This window comes from Amblyraja radiata, chromosome 14 (genome assembly GCF_010909765.2).
Source record: "Amblyraja radiata isolate CabotCenter1 chromosome 14, sAmbRad1.1.pri, whole genome shotgun sequence".
Classification (NCBI taxonomy): Eukaryota; Metazoa; Chordata; class Chondrichthyes; order Rajiformes; family Rajidae; genus Amblyraja; species Amblyraja radiata.
Genome location: NC_045969.1, coordinates 3,833,064 through 3,854,278, shown reverse-complemented (window position 1 = coordinate 3,854,278; position 21,215 = coordinate 3,833,064). Strand labels below are relative to the sequence as shown.

General features: G+C 47.7%; 1 protein-coding gene across 1 annotated transcript; it reads left to right on the top strand.

Annotated features, from left to right (window-relative positions):
- Window positions 1-9,006: 9,006 nt before the first annotated feature.
- Window positions 9,007-17,478, top strand: LOC116980294 (lysozyme C, kidney isozyme-like). Its single transcript, XM_033032376.1, has 4 exons — window positions 9,007-9,364; window positions 11,616-11,789; window positions 15,976-16,054; window positions 17,150-17,478. The coding sequence occupies exons 1-4, from the start codon at window positions 9,181-9,183 to the stop codon at window positions 17,214-17,216; spliced, it is 504 nt and encodes a 167-aa protein (XP_032888267.1). The 5' UTR covers window positions 9,007-9,180; the 3' UTR covers window positions 17,217-17,478.
- Window positions 17,479-21,215: the final 3,737 nt, after the last annotated feature.

Here is a 21,215-nt window from a genome sequence, read left to right as displayed (position 1 = left end):
TGACTAAAAAAATTCCTCCTCATCTCTTTTCTACAGGTACGTCCTTTTATTCTGAGACTGTGGCCTCTGGTCCTAGACTCCCCACAGTAGGGGAAACATCCTCTCCACATCCACCATATCCAGGCCTTTCACCATTCGGTAAGTTTCAATGAGGTCCCCCCTCCTCTAAACTCCAGTGCGTAAAGGCCCAGTGCCTTAAAACGCTCATCATCATACGTCAACCCACTCATTCCTGGCATCATTCCCGTAAACCTCCTCTGGACCCTCTCCAATGCCAGCACATCCTTCCTCAGATACGGGACCCAAAACTGATCACAATATTCCAAATAGGGTTCAAAGAATTCACAGAATCAATAAACTCATCAGGAAGGCCGGCTCCATCCTGGGGGCGGAGTTGGATTCACGGGAGGTTGGTCTTGGAGGGGAGGATATCCGCTCCTCAAACTGTGGAGCATCTTGGACAATACAGCTCACTCCCTCCATGACACACTGGTCAACCTGAGGAGCACCTTCAGCAACAGACTGGTTTCACCAAGATGCAGCACAGAACGCCACAGGAGATCCTGCTTCCCTGTGGCTATCAAACTGTACAAATCCTCCACATTCTGTCGTGGGATAGACTGACTCCCCTTCCCCTCCTCCCCCCCAACCCCCCCCCCCCCCCCCCCCCCCCCCCCACCCCCCAATCTTTGCACATCCCCAATCCTCCACACTTCAATTTCATCTTACATGTATCTTGTTGTGATTTACGAAGGGGAAATCATGCTTGACTAATCTTCTGGAATTTTTCGAGGATGTAACTAGGAAAATGAACAAGGGAGAGCCAGTGGATGTAGTGTACCTGGACTTTCAGAAAGCCTTTGATAAGGTGCCACATAGGTGACTAGTGAGCAAAATTAGAGCACATGGTATTGGGAGTAGAGTCCTGACATGGATAGAAAATTAGTTGGTAGACAGGAAACAAAGAGTAGGGATTAACGGGTCCCTTTCAGAATGGCAGGCAGTGACTTGTGGGGTACCGCAAGGCTCGGTGCCGGGACCTCAGCTATTTACAATCTACATTAATGATATAAATGAAGGGATTAAAAGTAACATTAGCAAATTTGCAGATTACATAAAGCTGGGTGGCAGTGTGAACTGTGAGGAAGATGCTATGAGGATGCAGGAAGACTTTGACAGGTTGGGTGAGTGGGCAGATGCATGGCAGATGCAGTTTAATGTGGATAAATGTGATGTTATCCACTTTGGTGGCAAGAACAGGAAGGCAGATTATTATCTGAATGGTGTCAAGTTAGGAAAAGAGGAAGTACAACGAGATCTGGGTGTCTTTGTTCTTCAGTCACTGAAAGTAAGCATGCAGGTACAGCAGGCAATGAAGAAAGTTAATAGCATGTTGGCCATAACAAGAGGAGTTAGGTATAGGAGCAAAGATGTCCTTCTGCAGTTGTACAGCGCCCTAGTGAGACCACATCTGGAGTATTGTGTGCAGTTTTGGTCTCCAAATTTGAGGAAGGACATTCTTGCTATTGAGGGAGTCCAGCGTAGGTTCACGAGGATATTTCCCGGGATGGCGGGACTGTCATATGCTGAGAGAATGGAGTGACTGGGTTTGTATCCACTGAAATTTAGAAGGATGAGAGGGTAACTCATTGAAACATATAAGATTATTAAGAGATTGGACATGCTAGAGGCAGGAAACATATTCCCCTTGTTGAGGGAGTCCAGAACCAGTGGCCACAGTTTAGGAAATAGGGGTAGGCCATTTAGAACAGAGATGAGGAAAAACATTTCACCCAGAGAGTTGTGAATCTGTGGAATTCTCTGCCTCAGAGGGCAGTGGAGGCCAATTCTCTGGATGCTTTCAACAGAGAGTTAGATTGAGTTGAATTGAATTGAATTGAATCAAATCCTTTATTTGTCATTCAGACCTTTCGGTCTGAACGAAATGACGTTGTTAAAGTTCTTAAAGATAGCGGGGTCAAGGGATATGGGGAGAAGGCAGGAACGGGGTACTGATTGTGGATGATCAGCCATGATCACAGTGAATGGCTGTGCTGGCTCGAAGGGCCAAATGGCCTACTCCTGCACCTATTCTCTATAGTCTCTTGACTGTTCATAAGGTCATAAGTGATAGGAGTTGAATTAGGCCATTCAGCCCATCAATTCTACTCTGCCAATCAATTATGGCTGATAGAAACATAGAAACATAGAAATTAGGTGCAGGTGTAGGCCATTCGGCCCTTCGAGCCTGCACCGCCATTCAATATGATCATGGCTGATCATTCAACTCAGTATCCCGTACCTGCCTTCTCTCCATACCCTCTGATCCCCTTAGCCACAAGGGCCACATCTAACTCCCTCTTAAATATAGCCAATGAACTGGCCTCGACTACCTTCTGTGGCAGGGAGTTCCAGAGATTCACCACTCTCTGTGTGAAAAAAGTTCTTCTCATCTCGGTTTTAAATGATTTCCCCCTTATCCTTAAGCTGTGACCCCTTGTCCTGGACTTCCCCAACATCGGGAGCAATCTTCCTGCATCTAGCCTGTCCAACCCCTTAAGAATTTTGTAAGTTTCTATAAGATCCCCCCTCAATCTCCTAAATTCTAGAGAGTACAAGCCGAGTCTATCCAGTCTTTCTTCATAAGACAGTCCTGACATCCCAGGAATCAGTCTAGTGAACCTTCTCTGCACTCCCTCTATGGCAATAATGTCCTTCCTCAGATTTGGAGACCAAAAAATGCTGGAAAAACTCAGCGGGAGAGGCAGCATCTATGGAGTTTCTCCAGCATTTTTTTGTCTACTATATCTATCTCTCCCTCCTAACCCCATTCTCCTGCCTTCTCCCCATAGTCCCTGACACCCGTACTAATCAAGAATAGGTTCAGGAAGGAATTGCAGATGCTGGAAAAATCGAAAGTAGACAAAAAAAATGCTGGAGAAACTCCATAGATGCTGCCTCTCCCGCTGAGTTTTTCCAGCATTTTTTGTCTAATGAAGAGCCTATCTATCTCCGCCTTAAAATGTCCACTGACTTGGCCTCCACAGCCTTCTGTGGCAGAGAATCCCACAGATTGATCACTGTTGGCAAACCAGATTTCCCTCCTGGGATGAATAAAGTTCTATGGTACGGTATCGTATTTTTAAAAGGTATTTTTCGGGCAAATTATCTCGTCTCAATCCCTTTCTGTAAAACGGCATTGGAATTTGAAGGCCTTCCCGTTGCTTTTACTTAGCGGAGTTTTTCATAACCTGATTACAGTTCTGATGGCGGGACGATAAATCCTGGCGTAGAACGATTGAGAGTCTTGTCAATTTGCTTTAGGGGAGAAACGCGATGCTGAAGAATCGCTGATTGTGGCCACAGTGTCTCTTAATCAATAAAAGAAGCTCGGTTAATGTTGTGGAATTTATGTGGAGCCAACAGAATTGCAGCCAATGATCTGACGTGGCGGAAAATCTCTGGAGAAATGCCACAGTGAATTAAACATCCGGCTGAATGCCTTCCTCCTCACTGCCAAGGCTTGTGCTGCCTCAGCCATTGGACTTGACATGGGCTGAATCCCATATTTCTCCATTCTTTAGTTCAGAGAACAGCGAAAGGCCTGGATAGAGTGGATGGGGGAGAGGATGTTTCCGACTGGGAACAGAGGCCATAGCCTCAGAACTAAAGGACCTCCCTTTAGGAATGGGCGGCACGGTGGCGCAGCGGTAGAGTTGCTGCATTACGGCGCTTACAGTGCCGGAGACCCGGGTTCGATCCCGACTACGGGCGCCTGTCTGTACGGAGTTTGTACGTTCTCCCCGTGACCTGCGTGGGTTTTCTCCGAGATCTTCGGTTTCCTCCCACACTCCAAAGACAAACAGGTCTGCAGGTTAATAGGCTTGGTAGAAATGTAAAATTGTCCCTAGTGGTGTGCAGGATAGTGTTAACGTGCGGGGATCGCTGGTCGGCGCGGACTCAGTGGGCCAAAGGGCCTGTTTCCGCGCTGTATCTCTAAACTAAACTAAAAGGAGATGCGGAGGGATTTCTTTCGTCAGAGGGTGGTGAATCTGTGGAATTCATCGCCACAGAGACTGTGGAGGCCAAGTCCATGGATATATTTAAGGCGGAGATTGGCCGATTCTTGATCAGTACGGGAGTCAGGGGTTATGGGGAGAAGGCGGGAGAATGGGGTTGGGAGGGATAGATCAGCCATGATTGAATGGCAGAATAGACTTGATGGGCCGAATGGCCTAATTCTGCTCGTGGAACGTATGAAGAAGAATTTAGGATTCTCAAGAAAGAATTTTAAAAGCTATCGCAGCAATTTATTTATGTTTCAGTCAAGATATTTTTTCAGACCCTCCATCCAGATATGAGGGATGACTATTCTCTTGATGTCCTGCAGTGATAACCATCTGGAAAGCATTAAACAGTGCGTAATGGAGAGAAAGGTTAGTTGGCAGGTTCAGAAAGGCATAGTGGAGAGTCTTAAGATGAATGATTTTGATTAGAAGGCCTCTCTACTCTGCCCTGCACAGCGATCAATAATTCCTCTCTATCGGAGAACGCTCCAATTTTCGTCTCTCCTGCACTAAATATGCCAAGCTGGGATTCACCTAGGATACTGAAATTAAACAGAACTGAACACAAACTCAGCATAGATGATCACCCGTGTGTAGGAAGGAACTGCAGATGCTGGTTTATACCAAAGGCAGACACAAAATGGTGGAGTAACTCGCCGGGACAGGCAGCATCTCTGGAGAGAAGGAATAGGTGATGTTTCGGGTCAGACAATAGACAATAGGTGCAGGAGTAGGCCATTCGGCCCTTGGAGCCAGCACCACCATTCAATGTGATCATGGCTGACAATCCACAATCACTACCCCATTCCTGCCTTCTCCCCATCTCCCCTGACTCCGCTATCTTTAAGAGCTCTCTCATGAAAGTATCCAGAGAACCGGCCTCCACCGCCCTCTACGGCAGAGAATTCCACAGATTCACAACTCTCTGGGTGAAAAAGTGTTTTGCCTCATCTTCGTTCTAAATGGCTTGCCCCTTATTCTTAAACTGTGGCCCCTGGTTCTGGACTCCCCCAACACGGGAACATGTTTCCTGCCTCTAGCGTGTCCAAACCCTTAATCTATATTATTAAAAGTAAGATCTTGACCACTTCCTGTTTTTATGTTTCATGATTTTTGAAAAGAAAACTGCCACTTATGGCTGTGTTTTTTGGCCATCTTACTCAGAGTCCCCCTCCGCTGCGCAGGACAAGATGGTTTTTCCCATCGATGAAAAATAAAAGAGTTATTAATGGTTAAAAAATGTTGACATTCTCTCTGCTACCCCTGCTGGTGGGAGGGGGAAGGGACTATAAAACCCGGAAGTGTTGTGCCTCACTCAGTCTCTGCAAGATGGAGGAAGCGAGAGGTTCACGTCTCTCTGAGCTGTGAATAACACTGAACACATGTCTACTCAACTGTGAGTCCCCTTAATGTGTTTTGAAAATGAAAATGTGGTTGCTTTAAAATGCTGCACTGCAAATGGTTGTGGGTGGTGTTAACTGCTTTGAAATGCTGCACTGCAAATGGTTGTTGGTGGTGGTAACTTGACAACTTCCTGTTTGCACTGTATATTGATTTTAGATAAAACGCTGCCACTTACGGCTGTGATTTTTGGCCATCTTACTCAGTCCCCCTCCGCTCATCAGGTGCAGAGGATTCTTCCCATCAATGAAAAGTAAAAGTGTTAATAGTTTTTTTTTAAATGTTGAGACTCGCTCTCCTGTCAATCACACCATGAAAGCCACGCCCCTTTCAGTGGAAGGGGGGAGGTATTATAAAACCCGGAAGTGTGGGTGTGGCTCAGTCTCTGCAAGATGGGGGAGGGAGAGGTCACGACTTTGTCTGAGCAGTGAATCAACTGAACACACTGAATGTCTACTGAACTGTGAGTGTGGTGTTTACGTGGTGTTTTGTGTGGTTTTATGGTGGTTTTATGGTGATTTCACCCTGCTTGAAATGGTATGAAAATACATTTGAATGTGGTGGCCTTGCACCCTGCATGAAATGGTATGAAACTGCATTTGAATTTGGTGGCCTTGCACCCTGCATGAAATGGTATGAAACTGCACTTGAATTTGGTGGCCTTGCACCCTGTTTGAGATGGCATTAAACAGCACTAGCATTTTGTGGCCTTGCACCCTGCTTGAAGTGGCATGAAACTGCACTTGAGTTTGGTGGCCCTGCACCCTGCTTGAAGTGGTATGAAACTGTACTTGAATTCAGTGGCCTTGCACCCTGCTTGAAGTGGTAAGAAACTGCACTTGAATTTGGTGGCCTTGCACCCTGCTTGAAATGGAATTTCAAGGAATAGCCGTGAGTCAACTGCCAGCCCACCAGCCGTGAGGGAGCTGCCAGCACATCAGGCTTGTGTGACTGAGCTGTCACCCCAAGAATCCATTTGGCCCACAATGTCCATACTATACTCTCTAGAATTTAGGAGATTGAGAGGGGATCTTATAGAAACTTACAAAATTCTTAAGGGGTTGGACAGGCTAGATGCAGGAAGATTGCTCCCGATGTTGGGGAAGTCCAGGACAAGGGGTCACAGCTTAAGGATAAGGGGGAAATCCTTTAAAACCGAGATGAGAAGAACTTTTTTCACACAGAGAGTGGTGAATCTCTGGAACTCTCTGCCACAGAGGGTAGTCGAGGCCAGTTCATTGGCTATATTTAAGAGGGAGTTAGATGTGGCCCTTGTGGCTAAGGGGATCAGAGGGTATGGAGAGAAGGCAGGTACGGGATACTGAGTTGGATGATCAGCCATGATCATATTGAATGGCGGTGCAGGCTCGAAGGGCCGAATGGCCTACTCCTGCACCTAATTTCTGTTTCTATGTTTCTAGCCCTCTGAAAACCAGTCCCTTCAGCCCACAATACGCATACTAGCGCTCCAGATAGCGCCCCTCCCCCGCCCCCACTGGCCAACAATATTGGAATTGGTGGAGAGGTGGAATATTGCGTTGGGGGACCAGCGCTCCCGTGTAAACATGGGACCCAATTGGTCCCACTTAGTCTAGTAATCTTATATGTTTCAATAAGATCGCCTCTCATCCTTCTAAACTCCAGAGTATACAAACCCAGCCACTTAATTCTCTCAGCATATGACAGTCCCGCCATCCCGGGAATTAACCTTGTAAACCTACGCTGCACTCCCTCAATAGCAAATTCATAAAACGAATAAAACTGATTGTATTGTATTGTATTGTAGCAAGAATGTCCTTCCTCAAATTAGTGGACCAAAACTGCACACAATACTCCAGGTGTGGTTTCACTAGGGCCCTGTACAACTGCAGAAGGACCTCTTTGCTCCTATACTCAACTCCTCGTGTCATGAAGGCCAACATGCCATTCGCTTTCTTCATTGCCTGCTGTACCTGCATGCTTACTTTCATTGACTGATGAACAAGGACCCCCAGATCCCATTGTACTTCCCCTTTTACCAACTTGACACCATTTAGGTAATAATCTGCCTTCCTGATTTTGCTAACAAAGTAGATCACCTCACATTTATCCACATTAAACTGCATCTGCCATGCATCTGCCCACTCACCCAACCACAACCCTTCTTCAGACTGGGTAACCTATTCCGTTGAAAGGCCAGTCTGAAGTCGGGTTCCGTTCCGAAACGTCGCCTATTCCTTTTCTCCAAAGATGCTGCCTGACCCACTGAGGGTTACTCCAGCATTTTGTGTCTCTTGATGATCAAGCATTGCCCATATTCCAATCGATTTATGTGTAGGAAGGAACTACAGATGCAGGTTTACACTGAAGACAGACACAAAATGCTGGAGCAACTCAGCAGGACAGGCAGCATCTCCGGAGAGAAGGAATGTTTTAACGTTTCAGGTCAAGACCCTGCTTCAGACCGAGAGGGGAGACACAGATATGGAAGGGTAAGGTGTGAAAACGACAGATCAAAGCATCTGTAGATCAAGAAAGTGCGGAACGGTTCACTGTTGGCTGAGGAGAAGGTGACAACGAGGCACACAAACAGTAAAATTAATCAGGAGGGCAGTGAAACTATTCAGAGAACTAGGATGGGGGAGGGACAGAGAAAGAGGGAAAGCAAGGGTTACTTGAAGTTAGAGAAGTCACGGTGGCGCAGCGGTAGAGTCACTGCCTTACCGCGAATGCAGCGCCGGAGACCCGGGTTCGGTCCCCACTACGCGTGCTGTCTGTACGGAGTTTGTACGTTCTCCCCGTGGGTTTTCTCCGAGTTCCCCCCACACTCCAAAGACGTACAGGTTTGTAGGTTAATTGGCTTGGCATAAATGTAGAAATTGTCCCTAGTGGGTGTAGGATAGTGTTCATGTGCGGGGATCGCTGGACAGCGCAGATCCGGCTGGCCGAAGGGCCTGTTTCCGTGCTGTAACTCTAAACTAAACTAAACTAAAGTCAATGTTCATACCGTTGGGGTGTAAGATGCCCAAGCGAAATATGAGATGCTGTTCCTCCGATTGGCACTGGCATTCAATCTGACAGTGGGGGAGGCCCAGGACAGAAAGGCCAGCCTGACAACAGACAATAGGTGCAGGAGTAGGCCATTTGGCCCTTCGAACCAGCACCATCATTCAATGTGATCATGGCTGATCATCGCCAATCAGTACCCCGTTCCTGCCTTCTCCCCATATCCCCTGACTCCGCTATCTTTAAGAGCTCTATCTAGCTCTCTCTTGAAACTACCCAGAGAATTGGCCTCCACTAAGGCAGAGAATTCCACAGACTGTGGGAATGGGAGGGGGAGTTAAAGTGTTTAGCAACCGGGAGACCAGGTAGGTTGAGGCGGACTGTGCGGGGGGGTGATAGTGGAGGAGGCCCAGGACAGAAAGGGTCGTTGTGGAAATTGAAGGGGGAATTATTAAATGTTTGGAAAAGCCGGGAGGTGTGGTTAGGCCTGGGCGTATCTTTCTGTTGCTGTGGTAAGTTGTTGCGTGAAGTCGCAGAACCAGTTTCACCCTGCCTTCCGGGACGTTTGAGGAACTTCATGCCGAACTTCAATAAAAGAGAGGAACCATAACTGAGCCCCAGCTTGCGACATCGCAAAGAAGACGTCCGTCGCTCTGCAGCTGAGTTTAGCTTGTTGTCACACGCACACCGAGTTACGGTGAAAAGTCAAAGCAGAAAACGCTGGAAAATGCTCAGCGGGTCAGGCAGCGTCCGAGGGAAGGGAAGCGGAGGTAGCATTTCAGCTCTGAAGCTCCTGATGCTCGGACTCCTGCTGGTGTGCACCAGTGCCAAAGTCTACAAGAGATGTGAGCTGGCAAGGACCCTGAAGCAGTTTGGCATGGATGGATATTACAAGTACAGCCTGGCGAACTGTGAGTATTGTGTAGGAAGGAACCGCAGATAGAAACATAGACAATAGGTGCAGGAGTAGAGGCCATTCGGCCCTTCGAGCCTGCACCGCCATTCAATATGATCATGGCTGATCATCCAACTCAGTATCCTGTACCTGCCTTCTCTCCATACCCCCTGATCCCTTTAGCCACAAGGGCCACATCTAACTCCCTCTTAAATATAACCAACGAACTGTGGCCTCAACTACCTTCTGTGGCAGAGAATTCCACAGATTCACCACTCTCTGTGTGATGCTGGTTGAAAATCGAAGGTGGACGCAAAATGCTGGAGTAACTCGGCGGGACAGGCAGCGTCTCTGGAGAGAAGGGATGGGTGATGTTTCGGATCGAGACCCTTCTTCAGACTGAGAGTCGGGGGGGAAAGGGAAAGGAGAGATATAGACGGTGATGTCGAAAGATATAGAACAAATGAATGAAAGAAATGCAAAAAAAGTTACGCTGATAAAGGAAGCAGGCCATTGAACAAGAATCGTTCTCAATAGACAATCGGTGCAGGAGTAGGCCATTCGGCCCTTCGAGCCAGCACCGCCATTCACTGTGGTCATGGCTGATCACCCACATTCAGTACCCCGTTCCTGCCTTCTCCCCATATCGCTATCTTTAAGAGCCCTATCTAACTCTCTCTTGAAAGTATCCAGAGAATTGGCCTCCACTGCTCTCTGAGGCAGAGAATGCCACAGACTCACAACTCTCTGGATGAAAAGGTTTTTCCTCATCTCCGTTCTAAATGGCCAACAAACATTTAACAATGGCCTGTGTTCTTCAGCTAACAATTTTCCCACTCCAGCTCTGAGTGGGGTGGAACCCTCTGGGGTGGAACCCTCTCCAAGACAGACACACGTGAAGCTCACCGTTTGACCTGTTTTTACAAAATGTTAAATGGTCAGCTCGACATAGACTACAAGACCTACACCAAACCCAAACCAATTAGGAGCAGACAAGGGCATTCGATCCAATTTGTGATCCCAGCTACAAAGACAGATGTGTACAGCAATTCGTTCTTCCCCCGCACAATTAAAGCCTGGAATAATCTCCACCCAACTATAGTTACCCAACCAGATGCAACTAAATTTAAAGTAGCTCTTTCTTCCCAATAACCCTTTCTGGCTTAAGCCCTCCCTTCACCACCTCCAGTTTAAATTCCATTTGGAATATTTTGGAGGACCAAGAAACCAAGAACCAAGAACCAAGCCATCGCCTACACTTGGTCGAGCAGCGATCCCACGTCCCTCTCCCCGCCCGCCCTTCTTTGTTCCCCAGAGCCGCCTCCCACAGCCGACCTCGAGTGGACCAGTCCCGGTTCCATCTCCTCTCCCACCGGCCTCACTCCTCACATCCGTCATCATCACTGGCTCGTAGGATAGATAGATAGAGGCGGAATTAGGCCACTCGGCCCATCAAGTCTACTCCGCCATTCAATCCCGGCTAATCTATCTCTTCCTCCTAACCCCAATTCTCCTGCCTTCTCCCCATAACCTCTGGCACCCGTAATAATCAAGAATCTATCTATCTCTCTCTGCCTGGAAAATATCCACTGACTTGGCCTCCACCGCCGTCTCGAGCAAAGAATTCCACAGATTCACCACCCTCCGACTATAGAAATTCCTCCTCATCTCCTTCCTAAAGGAACCTGTCCAACCCCTTAAAATTCTTAAGGGGTTGGACAGGCTAGATGCAGGAAGATTGTTCCCGATGTTGGGGAAGTCCAGAACAAGGGGTCACAGTTTAAGGATAAAGGGGAAATCCTTTGGGACCGAGATGAGAAAAGCATTTTTCACACAGAGAGTGGTGAATCTCTGTAACTCTCTGCCACAGAAGGTAGTTGAGGCCAGTTCATTGGCTATATTTAAGAGGGAGTTAGATGTGGCCCTTGTGGCTAAAGGGATCAGGGGGTATGGAGAGAAGTTGGGTACAGGATACTGAGTTGGATGATCAGCCATGATCATATTGAATGGCGGTGCAGGCTCGAAGGGCCGAATGGCCTACTTCTGCACCTATTTGCTATGAATCGATGAACGTCCTTTAATTCTGAGGCCGTGACCTCTGGTCCTAGACTCTCCCACTAGCGGAAACATCCTCTCCGCGTCCACTCTATCCAGGCCTTTCACTGTTCTGCCATGATTGAATGTTGACTAGATACTTCCCCTTCACGCTGCAATCTGCACACAAGTGAACTGGTAGAGGTTGATGAGTTTTATTGTTCTCATTCCAGGGGTCTGCATGGCTTACTCGGAAAGCCGCTATAACACCTCAGCAATTAATCACAACGAGCAGCATGGAAAGGTTTGGTCGACAGACTATGGTATTTTTCAGATCAACAGCAAATGGTGGTGTGATGATCAGAAGACCAAAGGTGGAAAAAACATATGTGGGCTCAGATGTGATGGTAAGTAGTTTAGTTTAGTTAAGTTTACAGATAGTCCTTACTTTCTCCCTCCTTCCCCTCCCCCTCTCCCATACAGCCTACTGCCTCCGCCTCTTCCTTTCTTCCCCCCCCCCCCCCACCCCGACATCAGTCTGAAGAAGGGTCTCGACCCAAAACGTCCCCTACTCATTTTCCCCATAGATGCTGCCTCACCCGCTGAGTTTCTCCAGCATTTTTTGTCTACTGTCGATTTTTCCAGCATCTGCAGTTCCTTCTTAAACAGCATCAAGGGCTCTTGTCCGCACTGGGCCTGTACTCGCTGGAGTTTAGAAGGATGAGGGGGTGGGAGGGGAGGTGAAAGGCCCGGATAGAGTGAAAGGCCCGGATAGAGTGGATGTGGAGAGGATGTTTCCTCTAGTGGGAGAGTCTAGAACTAGAGGTAACAGCCTCAGAATTAAAGGACGTTCCTTTAGGAAGGAGATAAGGGATTTCTTTAGTCAGAGGGTGGTGAATCTGTGGAATTCACTGCCACAGACGGCCGTGGAGGACGTCAATTGATATTTTAAAGACAGAAATAGATAGATTCTGGATTAGTATGGGGGTCAGAGGTTATGGGGAGGAAAGCAGGTGTATGGGGTTAGGAGGGAGGGATAGATCAGTCATGATTGAATGGCGGATTAGACCTGATGGAGCGAATGGCCTAATTCAGATCCTATCATTTATGGCCTTATGAGGTACAGCGTGGAAACGGGCCCTTCAGCGCAGTGAGTCCGCACCGACCAGCGATCCCCGCACACTAACATTATCCAACACAACGGACAATTTTTACATTCATAACAAGCCAATTAACCTACAAAGCTAAGAACCTGAAGAAGGGTCTCGACCCAAAACGTCACCCATTCCTTCTCTCCTGAGATGCTGCCTGTCCCGCTGAGTTACTCCAGCGTTTTTTGTGTCTTATCTTCTTTAACCTAACAAACCTAAACATCTTTGGAGTGCGGGAGGAAACGGTTCTCTGAGAAAATCCACGCAGGACACGGGGAGAACGTGCAAACTCCATTCAGACATCACCCGCAGTCAGGATCAAACCTTTGTCTCTGGCGTTGTGAGCGCTGTAAGACAGCAATTAATTCTATTCCTGCACCACCATGCCGCCCAAATCAATAATCAACTCAAATCAAAAGTAAAACACTTTAGCTCTATAGTCAGTGCTTTTTACGAGGCATTTCCCAGGCCTCGAGGGCCTGAGATAGAGAGGAGGGGGAATCGAGGACCAGGTAGGTGAAGGGGGGAAAGATTTAATAGGAATCTGAGGGGTAATTTTTTCACATGAAGGGTGGTGGGTGTACGGAACAAGCTGCCAGAGGGGGTAGTTGAGGCAGGGGCTACCCCAAAGATTAAGAAACAGTCAGACAGGTACATGGATAGGTACACAAAATTGCTGGGGAAACTCAGCGGGTGCAGCAGCATCTATGGAGCGAAGGAAATAGGCGACGTTTCGGCCCGAAACGTCGCCTATTTCCTTCGCTCCATAGATGCTGCTGCACCCGCTGAGTTTCCCCAGCAATTTTGTGTACCTTCGATATTCCAGCATCTGCAGTTCCATTTTGAACAGGTACATGGATAGGACAGGTTTGGAGGGATATGGACCAAATGCGGGCAGGTGGGACTGGTGTAGATGGGACATGTTGGTTAGTGTGGGCAAGTTTAGGCTGAAGGGCCTGTTTCCACACTTTTATTTGCAAGTGAAACTGATTAATTAGGAAATCGCAGATTTCAAGTTCCTATTTTTTAACTTCCCTGATAGCCATGGAGTAATACACTCCATGGCTATCAGGGAAGTTAAAAATTAGGAACTTGAAATCTGCGATTTCCTAATTAATCAGTTTCGCTTGCAAATAAAAGCAGAAGTAAGAACTATACATGGTCTGGTTCAAAGGTTTCACGATTCAATGGGGCGTTTAGTGTCACATATGCACAGATTAGTTTAGTTTAGAGATACAGCATGGAAAGAGGCCCTTCGGCCCACCGTATCCGCGCCGACCAGCGATCCCTGCACACCCACATTAGCCTACACACAAGGGACAATTTACAATTACACCCAGCCAATTAACCTACAAACCTGCAGGTCTTCGGAATGTGGGAAGAAACCAAAGATCTCGGAGAAAACCCACGCAGGTCACAGGCAGAACGTACAGACTGACTCACTGTACCTTAATTGGTACACTTGACAATAAAATACCTTTGAATCTTTGAGCCTTTGAAATGATGAGAGCTTCCTGTCTAACCCCCCTTAATACAAAGTGATAAGTCACACAGCACAGAAACAGGCCCCTCGGCCCAACGTGCCCAACACCGACCAACATGCCCCAGCTACGCTAGTCCCACCTGCATCTGGCCCATATCCCTCTACACCTGTACTATCCATGTACCTGTCCAAAGGTATTTTGCGCAGTTTTGATCCCCTAATTTGAGGAAGGACATTCTTGCTATTGAGGGAGTGCAGCGTAGTTTTACAAGGTTAATTCCCGGGATGACGGGACTGTCATATGCTGAGAGAATGGAGCGGCTGGGCTTGCATACTCTAGAATTTAGAAGGATGAGGGGATATCTTATTGAAACATATAAGATTATTAAGGGTTTGGACACACTAGAGGCAGGAAACATGTTCCCGATGTTGGGGCAGTCCAGAACCAGGGGCCATTTAAGAATAAGGGGTAAGCCATTTAGTCAAGTCAAGTCAAGTCAAGTTTATTCGTCACACACACATACGAGATGTGCAGTGAAAAGAAAAGTGGCGATGCTCACGGACTTTGTGCAAAAAGACAAACAAACAAACAACCAAACAAACTATTTGCAGATGAGGAAACACTTTTTCACGCAGAGAGTTGTGAGTCTGTGGAATTCTCTGCCTCAGAAGGCGGTGGAGGCCGGTTCTCTGGATACTTTCAAGAGAAAGTTTTTTTTTTGTTTTCTTTTTAATTTAATTTATTAGAAGTAAGTACAATACAGTGGCGCCTTTTTACAGGTTCCCAAAATTATGTTAACATAATACATTCTCTGTACAACTTCCTTTTTTTTTTTAAAAGAGAGAAATAAGAAAGAAAGAGATAGTAAAGAATGGAGGGGAGTCTAGTGTGTGTGAATAAAAAGAGGGACAAAGGGATAGTGAAGAAAAGAAATAAGTAAGAAAAGAAAACAGGGGGGAGATTATCAAATCGTCACAAGGAGATGATTTTTTATATTCTTGATCATCTTTCACCCAGACCTGAAACTACCTACTGTTGCACCACATGAATCCAATAAATCAATAGAGACCAACTCGTTAAGAATTGGTCTTGTTTATCTATTAGGAGGAGTCTCATTACTTCCAAGTGTGCTGTGTCCAACATATTACTGATCCACATTTTAAACGTTGGTATAGTAGCATTTTTCCCAATTTTTTTTGCTGTTATTAACCCATAATTAAAAAATGAATTTTGGGGTATGTTTAATTTGTTCCCGTCTCCCATTACTCCAAATATAATCATTTCAGCATTAGGTTCCATTTTATCTTAAATAGATCAAGGGAAAGTTTGATAGAGCTCTTAAAGATAGCGGAGTCAGGGGATATGGGGAGAAGGCAGGAACGGGGTACTGATTAGGGATGATCAGCCATGGTCACATTGAATGGCGGTGCTGGCTCGAGGGGCCGAATGGCCTACTCCTTCACCTATTGTCTAAATGAGTTGGCCAGCATATTGGCACAGCTGATAGAGGTACATGGAATTTGGAGATGTTGCTTTACAAAGGACACATTGGCAGCATCTCTGAAGAACGTGCATAGGTGATTTTTGAGTCGAACCTGCTGACCTGCTGAGTTACTCCAGCACTTTCGACTCTTGACTTTAGAGATGCATTGTGGAAACAAGCCCTTCGGCCCGCGGAGCAGTGATCACCCCGTACACTAGCACAATCCTACACACCATGGACAATTTCCAATGTTATTGAAGCCCGTTGACCTACACACCTGTACGTCTTTGGAGGGTGGGTTGGAGCTGTGGGATTAGTTCGTAAATGATAGGAGCAGAATTAGGCCATTCGGCCCATCAAGTCTACTCTGCCATTCATTCATGGCTGCTCCATCTCTCCCTCCAAACCCCATTCTCCTGCCTTCTCCCCAGAACCCCTGACACCCGCACTGATCAAACTTCATTCATCATTGCAGATCTTTTGAACGACTACGTAGGCGATGACTGCAATTGTGCAAAGGTTATCGTCACACAGAGCAAAGGAATGCGTGCCTGGTATGTTGAACGCCTTCAGGTCTCGTTTCAGTTACAGGTCAAAAAGGCTTTTGGCACATTGGCCTTCATCAGCCAGAGTATTGAGTATAGAAGTAGGGAGGTCATATTGCAGTTGTATAAGACGTCGGTGAGACCGCATTTAAAGTATTGTGTTCAGTTCTGGGCACCGTGTTATCGGAAAGATGTTGTCAAGCTGTAAAGGGCGCAGAGAAGATTTAGGATGTTGCCAGGACTAGAGGGTCTGGGCTATAGGGAGAGGTTGAGGAGTCTGGGTCTCTATTCCTTGGAGCGCAGGAGGATGAGGGGTGATCTTATACAGATGTATAAAATCATGAGAGGAATAGATCGGGTAGATCTTGCCCAGAGTAGGGGAAGTGAGGACCAGAGGACATAGGTTCAAGGTGAATGGGAAAAGATTCAACCATGAGGGGTAACTTTTTCACACAAAGGGTGCTGGGTGTATGGAACAAGCTGCCAGAGGAGGTAGTTGAGGCAGGGACTAGATAGATAGATAGATAGATAGATAGATAGATAGATAGATAGATAGATAGATAGATAAATACTTTATTAATCCCCTTATTCAGGGGAAATTCTGATGTCCATGCAGCACGTATCCCAACCTTTAAGAAACAGTTAGACAGGTACATGTACAGGATTTTGGAGGGATATGGACCAAACGCGGGCAGGTGGGAGGTAGCTGAGACAGGTACAACATTTAAAAGACATTTGTGCAGGTGCATGGCTAGGGAACATTTAGAGGGATGTGGGAAATCTGAGGCGGGGAAACATTGAAGACTTGGACTTTGATCCTTGGTCTTGTGATAGTTTCTTGTTCTCTGTACGATCGGTGGTGAATCTGTGGAATTCTTTGCCACAGACGGCTGTGGAGGCCAAGTCAGTGGATATATTGAATGCAGAGATAGATAGATTCTTGATTAGTACGGGTGTCAGAGGTTATGGGTAGAAGGCAGGAGAATGGGGTTAGGAGGGAGAGATAGATCAGCCACGATTGAATGGTGGAGTAGACTTGATGGGCCGAATGTCCTAATTCTGCTCATATCACATGATCTTATGATCTCTTCTTTTCTCTTGCAGGGTGGGCTGGAATAAGAACTGCAAGGGCAGAGACGTTGAGTACTTTGTTCATGGGTGTGGTGTGTGAAAAGAGAAATGATTCAGCATTCGTTTTCAACACCCCCCCCCCCCCCCGCTTCTCTTCCCAGCTTGCTTCAGATACAGCGCAATGGCATCTTTACCACTACTACCTATATTCTTCTTAGACCCCCTTTGGTCGTGGCTGACCACGGGTGTCTCCAGGGTGCTATTCCCTATATGGAGGACGCCTGTGCGTGACTTTGTTTAACGTGGGGAGACTGGTGCACAGACAGACACCACACGGTCCTTGACAGATCTGGGTCAGGATCCAGTGGCATGGAGTCCAAGACGACCGGAGACCCTTTTCTGCTGCAGCCTTCATCCGCCTTCCCAGCCGTTGTGACGTTAGCTCCACTAAGGTCAGCCATCGTCCTCCGCCTGTTCCACCGTTGAGGCCTTGGGTGGATTGCTCTTTGTCAGAGACCTACGTCCCACTCGACCTTACCGCCATGGGTGACCCTACCAGGAGCACAGCTCCAGACGGCATCGCTCTCAGGATCTCAGGCCCACACAAGCTTCTCCACCGCGACAAGGTGACAATCCATGGAAAAGAAGTTCCCATACATTGATCCAATAATTGTACCCCCCCTGTGGTAGCTCATACCAGATACGAACAACCCCCTGAGTGAAAAAGTTGCCTTGAGGTCTCTCTTAAATCTCTCCTCTCTCATCTTTAGCCTGTACCCTCTAGTTGTAGAACCCTCTACATGAAATACATAGAGTACATTTGCCACAGTCCGCAGCTTAAACGGCGAGAGCAACATATCCGAGTGATTACATTGCAACTGCAAATTGAAATAAAAATTGTAAAAAAAAGAATAAATAAAGCGATGATTAACTTACAATGTTTTTGTCTGTCGTTGTTTTCTCATTATCTTCCCTGAGGTGTAAAGATGCCACTTGATTGGGTGACAATGGACAACAATGTCACCCAAAGGTAGACACAAAAAGCTGGAGTAACTCAGCGGGACAGGCAGCATCTCCGGAGAGAAGGAATGGGTGTGACGTTTCGGGTCGAGACCCTTCTTCAGACCCGAGAGGTCACCCATACCTTCTCGCCAGAGATGCCGCCTGTCCCGCTGAGTTACCCTAACATTTTGTGTGTCTATCTTTGGTTTAAAGTAGCGTCTGCAGTTCCTTCCTACACGACAATGTCAACCACACTCACTCTCTTCACCTCTCCTGTCACTGGCGGAAGGGGTGGTTGGGTCCTGGTGCACGGCCAACTGAAGATCAATGGGCGGCACAGTGGCGCAGCTGGTAGTGCCGCTGCCTCACGGTGCCAGAGACCCAGGTTCGATCCTGACCTCTGGCGCTATCCATGTGCATCGAGCCACAGTGGCGCAGCGGTAGCAGTAGATCCCGGTTCGATCCTGACTACGGGTGCTGTCTGTGCGGAGTTTGTACGTTCTCACTGGGATCACGTGTGTTTCCTCCGGGTGCTCCGGTTTTCTCCTACTCTCCAAAGACGTGCGGGTTTGTAGGTTAATTGCCTTCTGTAAATTGCCCCGTAGTAAGATGGAAAACTGGAACAATGTGGAGATAATGTGAACGGGCGAAAAATTGGCAGCATGGGCTCTTTACTTTAGCCTTTAGAGATACAGCGCGGGAATAGGCCCTTCGGCCCATCAAGTCTGCGCCAACCAGAGATCACCCTGTACACTAACACTATCCTACACACACTTGGGACAATTGTACAAGTTACCAAATTGACCTACACTCCTGAATGTCTTTGGAGTGTGGGAGGAAACCAGAGCACCCGGAGAAAACCCACGCGGTCCCAGGGAGAACGTGCAAACTCCATACAGACAGCACCCATAGTCAGGATCGAACCGGGGTCTACTGCTACCACCGTGCCACCCCGATGGGTGGAGCTGACTCGATGGGCCGAAGGGTATGTTCCCATGCTGTATCTCTCAATCAATTTCTGGAGGAAGGAACTGCAGATGCTGGTTTAAACCAAAGATAGACACAAAAAGCTGGAGTAACTCAGCGGGACAGGCAGCATCTCTGGAGAAAAGGAATGGGTGACGTTTTGGATCGAGACCCAAAACACCACCTATTCCTTCTCTCCAGAGATGCTGCCTGTCCCGCTGAGTTACTCCAGTTTTTTGTGTCTATCTTCAATCTATAAACCTGTTCTGTCCCTTTAGCAAAAGTAAAAGCTAGAACAGGAACTCGCCTGCCATCTACTGGATAAACAGTATCAGTGCAGACCATAGAGGAGTTCAATTGTGTAGAAACAGGGAACTGCAGATGCTGGTTCAATTTCTGTTGTTCATCATTCCTGAATCCGACTGAATTGAGTCTGAAGAAGGGTCTCGACCCGAAACACCACCCATTCCTTCTCTCCAGAGATGCTGCCTGTCCCGCTGAGTTACTCCAGCTTTTTGTGTCCATCTTTGATTTAAACCAACACCTGCAGTTCCTTCCGACACATTCCTGAATCCTGGGCGTCTCGCGCTCGTAAATCACGCACCACTGATTGGGAAGCGGTCAAACCCTTGTTGATACAATACAAGAGAATTAAGCCAAAAGCCAGCAGACCTTTGGACAAAAGTTAGACACAAAAGCCTGGAGTAACTCAGCGGGTCAGGCGGTAACTCTGGAGGTACACAAAAATGCTGGAGAAACTCAGCGGGGAGCAGCAGCATCTATGGAGCGAAGGAGATAGGCAACGTTTCGGGCCGAAACCCTTCTTCAGTATCTCTGGAGAGAAGGAATGGGTGGCATTTAGGGTTGAGACCCTGAGTCTGAAGAAGGGTCTCGATCCAAAACGTCACCTATTCCTTTTCTCCAGAAATGTTCCTTCCTCCAGAGATTGATAGAGAGATACAGCATGGAAACAGGCCCTTCGGTCCATCGAGTGGGGTGGCACGGGGGTGCAGCGATAGCAGTAGACCCCCGGTTTGGTCCTGACTATGGGTGCTGTCTGTACGGAGTTTGCACGTTCTCCCTGTGACCGCATGGGTTTTCTCCGGGTGCTCTGGTTTCCTCCCACACACCAAAGACATACAGGCCTGTAGGTAAATTTGGTAAGGTGTCAAATTGTCACTGGAAAAATAGGCCATGGCAAGAGACCTTTGGACAAAAGTTAGACACAAAAACCTGGAGTAACTCAGCGGGTCATGCAGCATCTCTGGAGGGAAGGAATGGGTGGCACTTTGGGTTGAGACCCTGAGTCTGAAGAAGGATTTCGATTCGAAACGTTTCGATTCGAGATCCTTCTTCAGACTGGGAGTCAGGGGGAGAGGGAAATGAGAGACAAAGAAGGTGCATAGAACAAATGAAGGAAAGATATTAGGAAGGAACTGAGTTTGGCCACACCTGGGGAATTTGGAGTACCGTGTGCAGTTCTGGGCACCGTATCACAGCAAGAAAATGGCGGCTTTGGAGAGGGTGGAGAGGAACCTCACCAGAGTTTGACTATGGAGTATTGTGAACAGTTTTGAGCTCCTGCAGCTGCGGCTCGCCTGCAGTCCGTCCGTCTATCTTTTCTTTTTGTTGTTTTCTTTTGTCCTGTTGTTTTAGTTTATTTCAGTTTATTTTAGTTGTGTATGTGTGTGGGGGGGGGTGGGAGAAACTTGTTTTTAGTCTCTTCTTTCGGGGGGGGGGGGGATGCGATCTTTTCTTGTCTTATTCTCCCGTCTCCATCTCCGTCTGCGCCGAGGCCTAATCACGGAGCTGGCGGCCTCCAACTGGGACAGACCTCGAGGCACCGGAGGCAGAGCCAGGACTTACCAACGCGGGGCTGGCCGACTTCGGGGCTGCGGCGGCAGCGACCCGAGGCTCAGCCGCGGGCCCGGTGGACGACAACATCGGGAGCTCGCGGGTCCCAGGTCGGTGACCGATTCTCCGGAGCTCCCGCAACAACAGCTTTGTCCGCTGGACTGGAGGGCGGCAGCTTTGTCCGCCCCGGACCGCGGAGTTTGAACCGGCCCGTTCGCGGAGCTCGGATTCGGCCGCGGGACTTACCATCACCCAGTGGGGGGGCCCCAACGTCAAA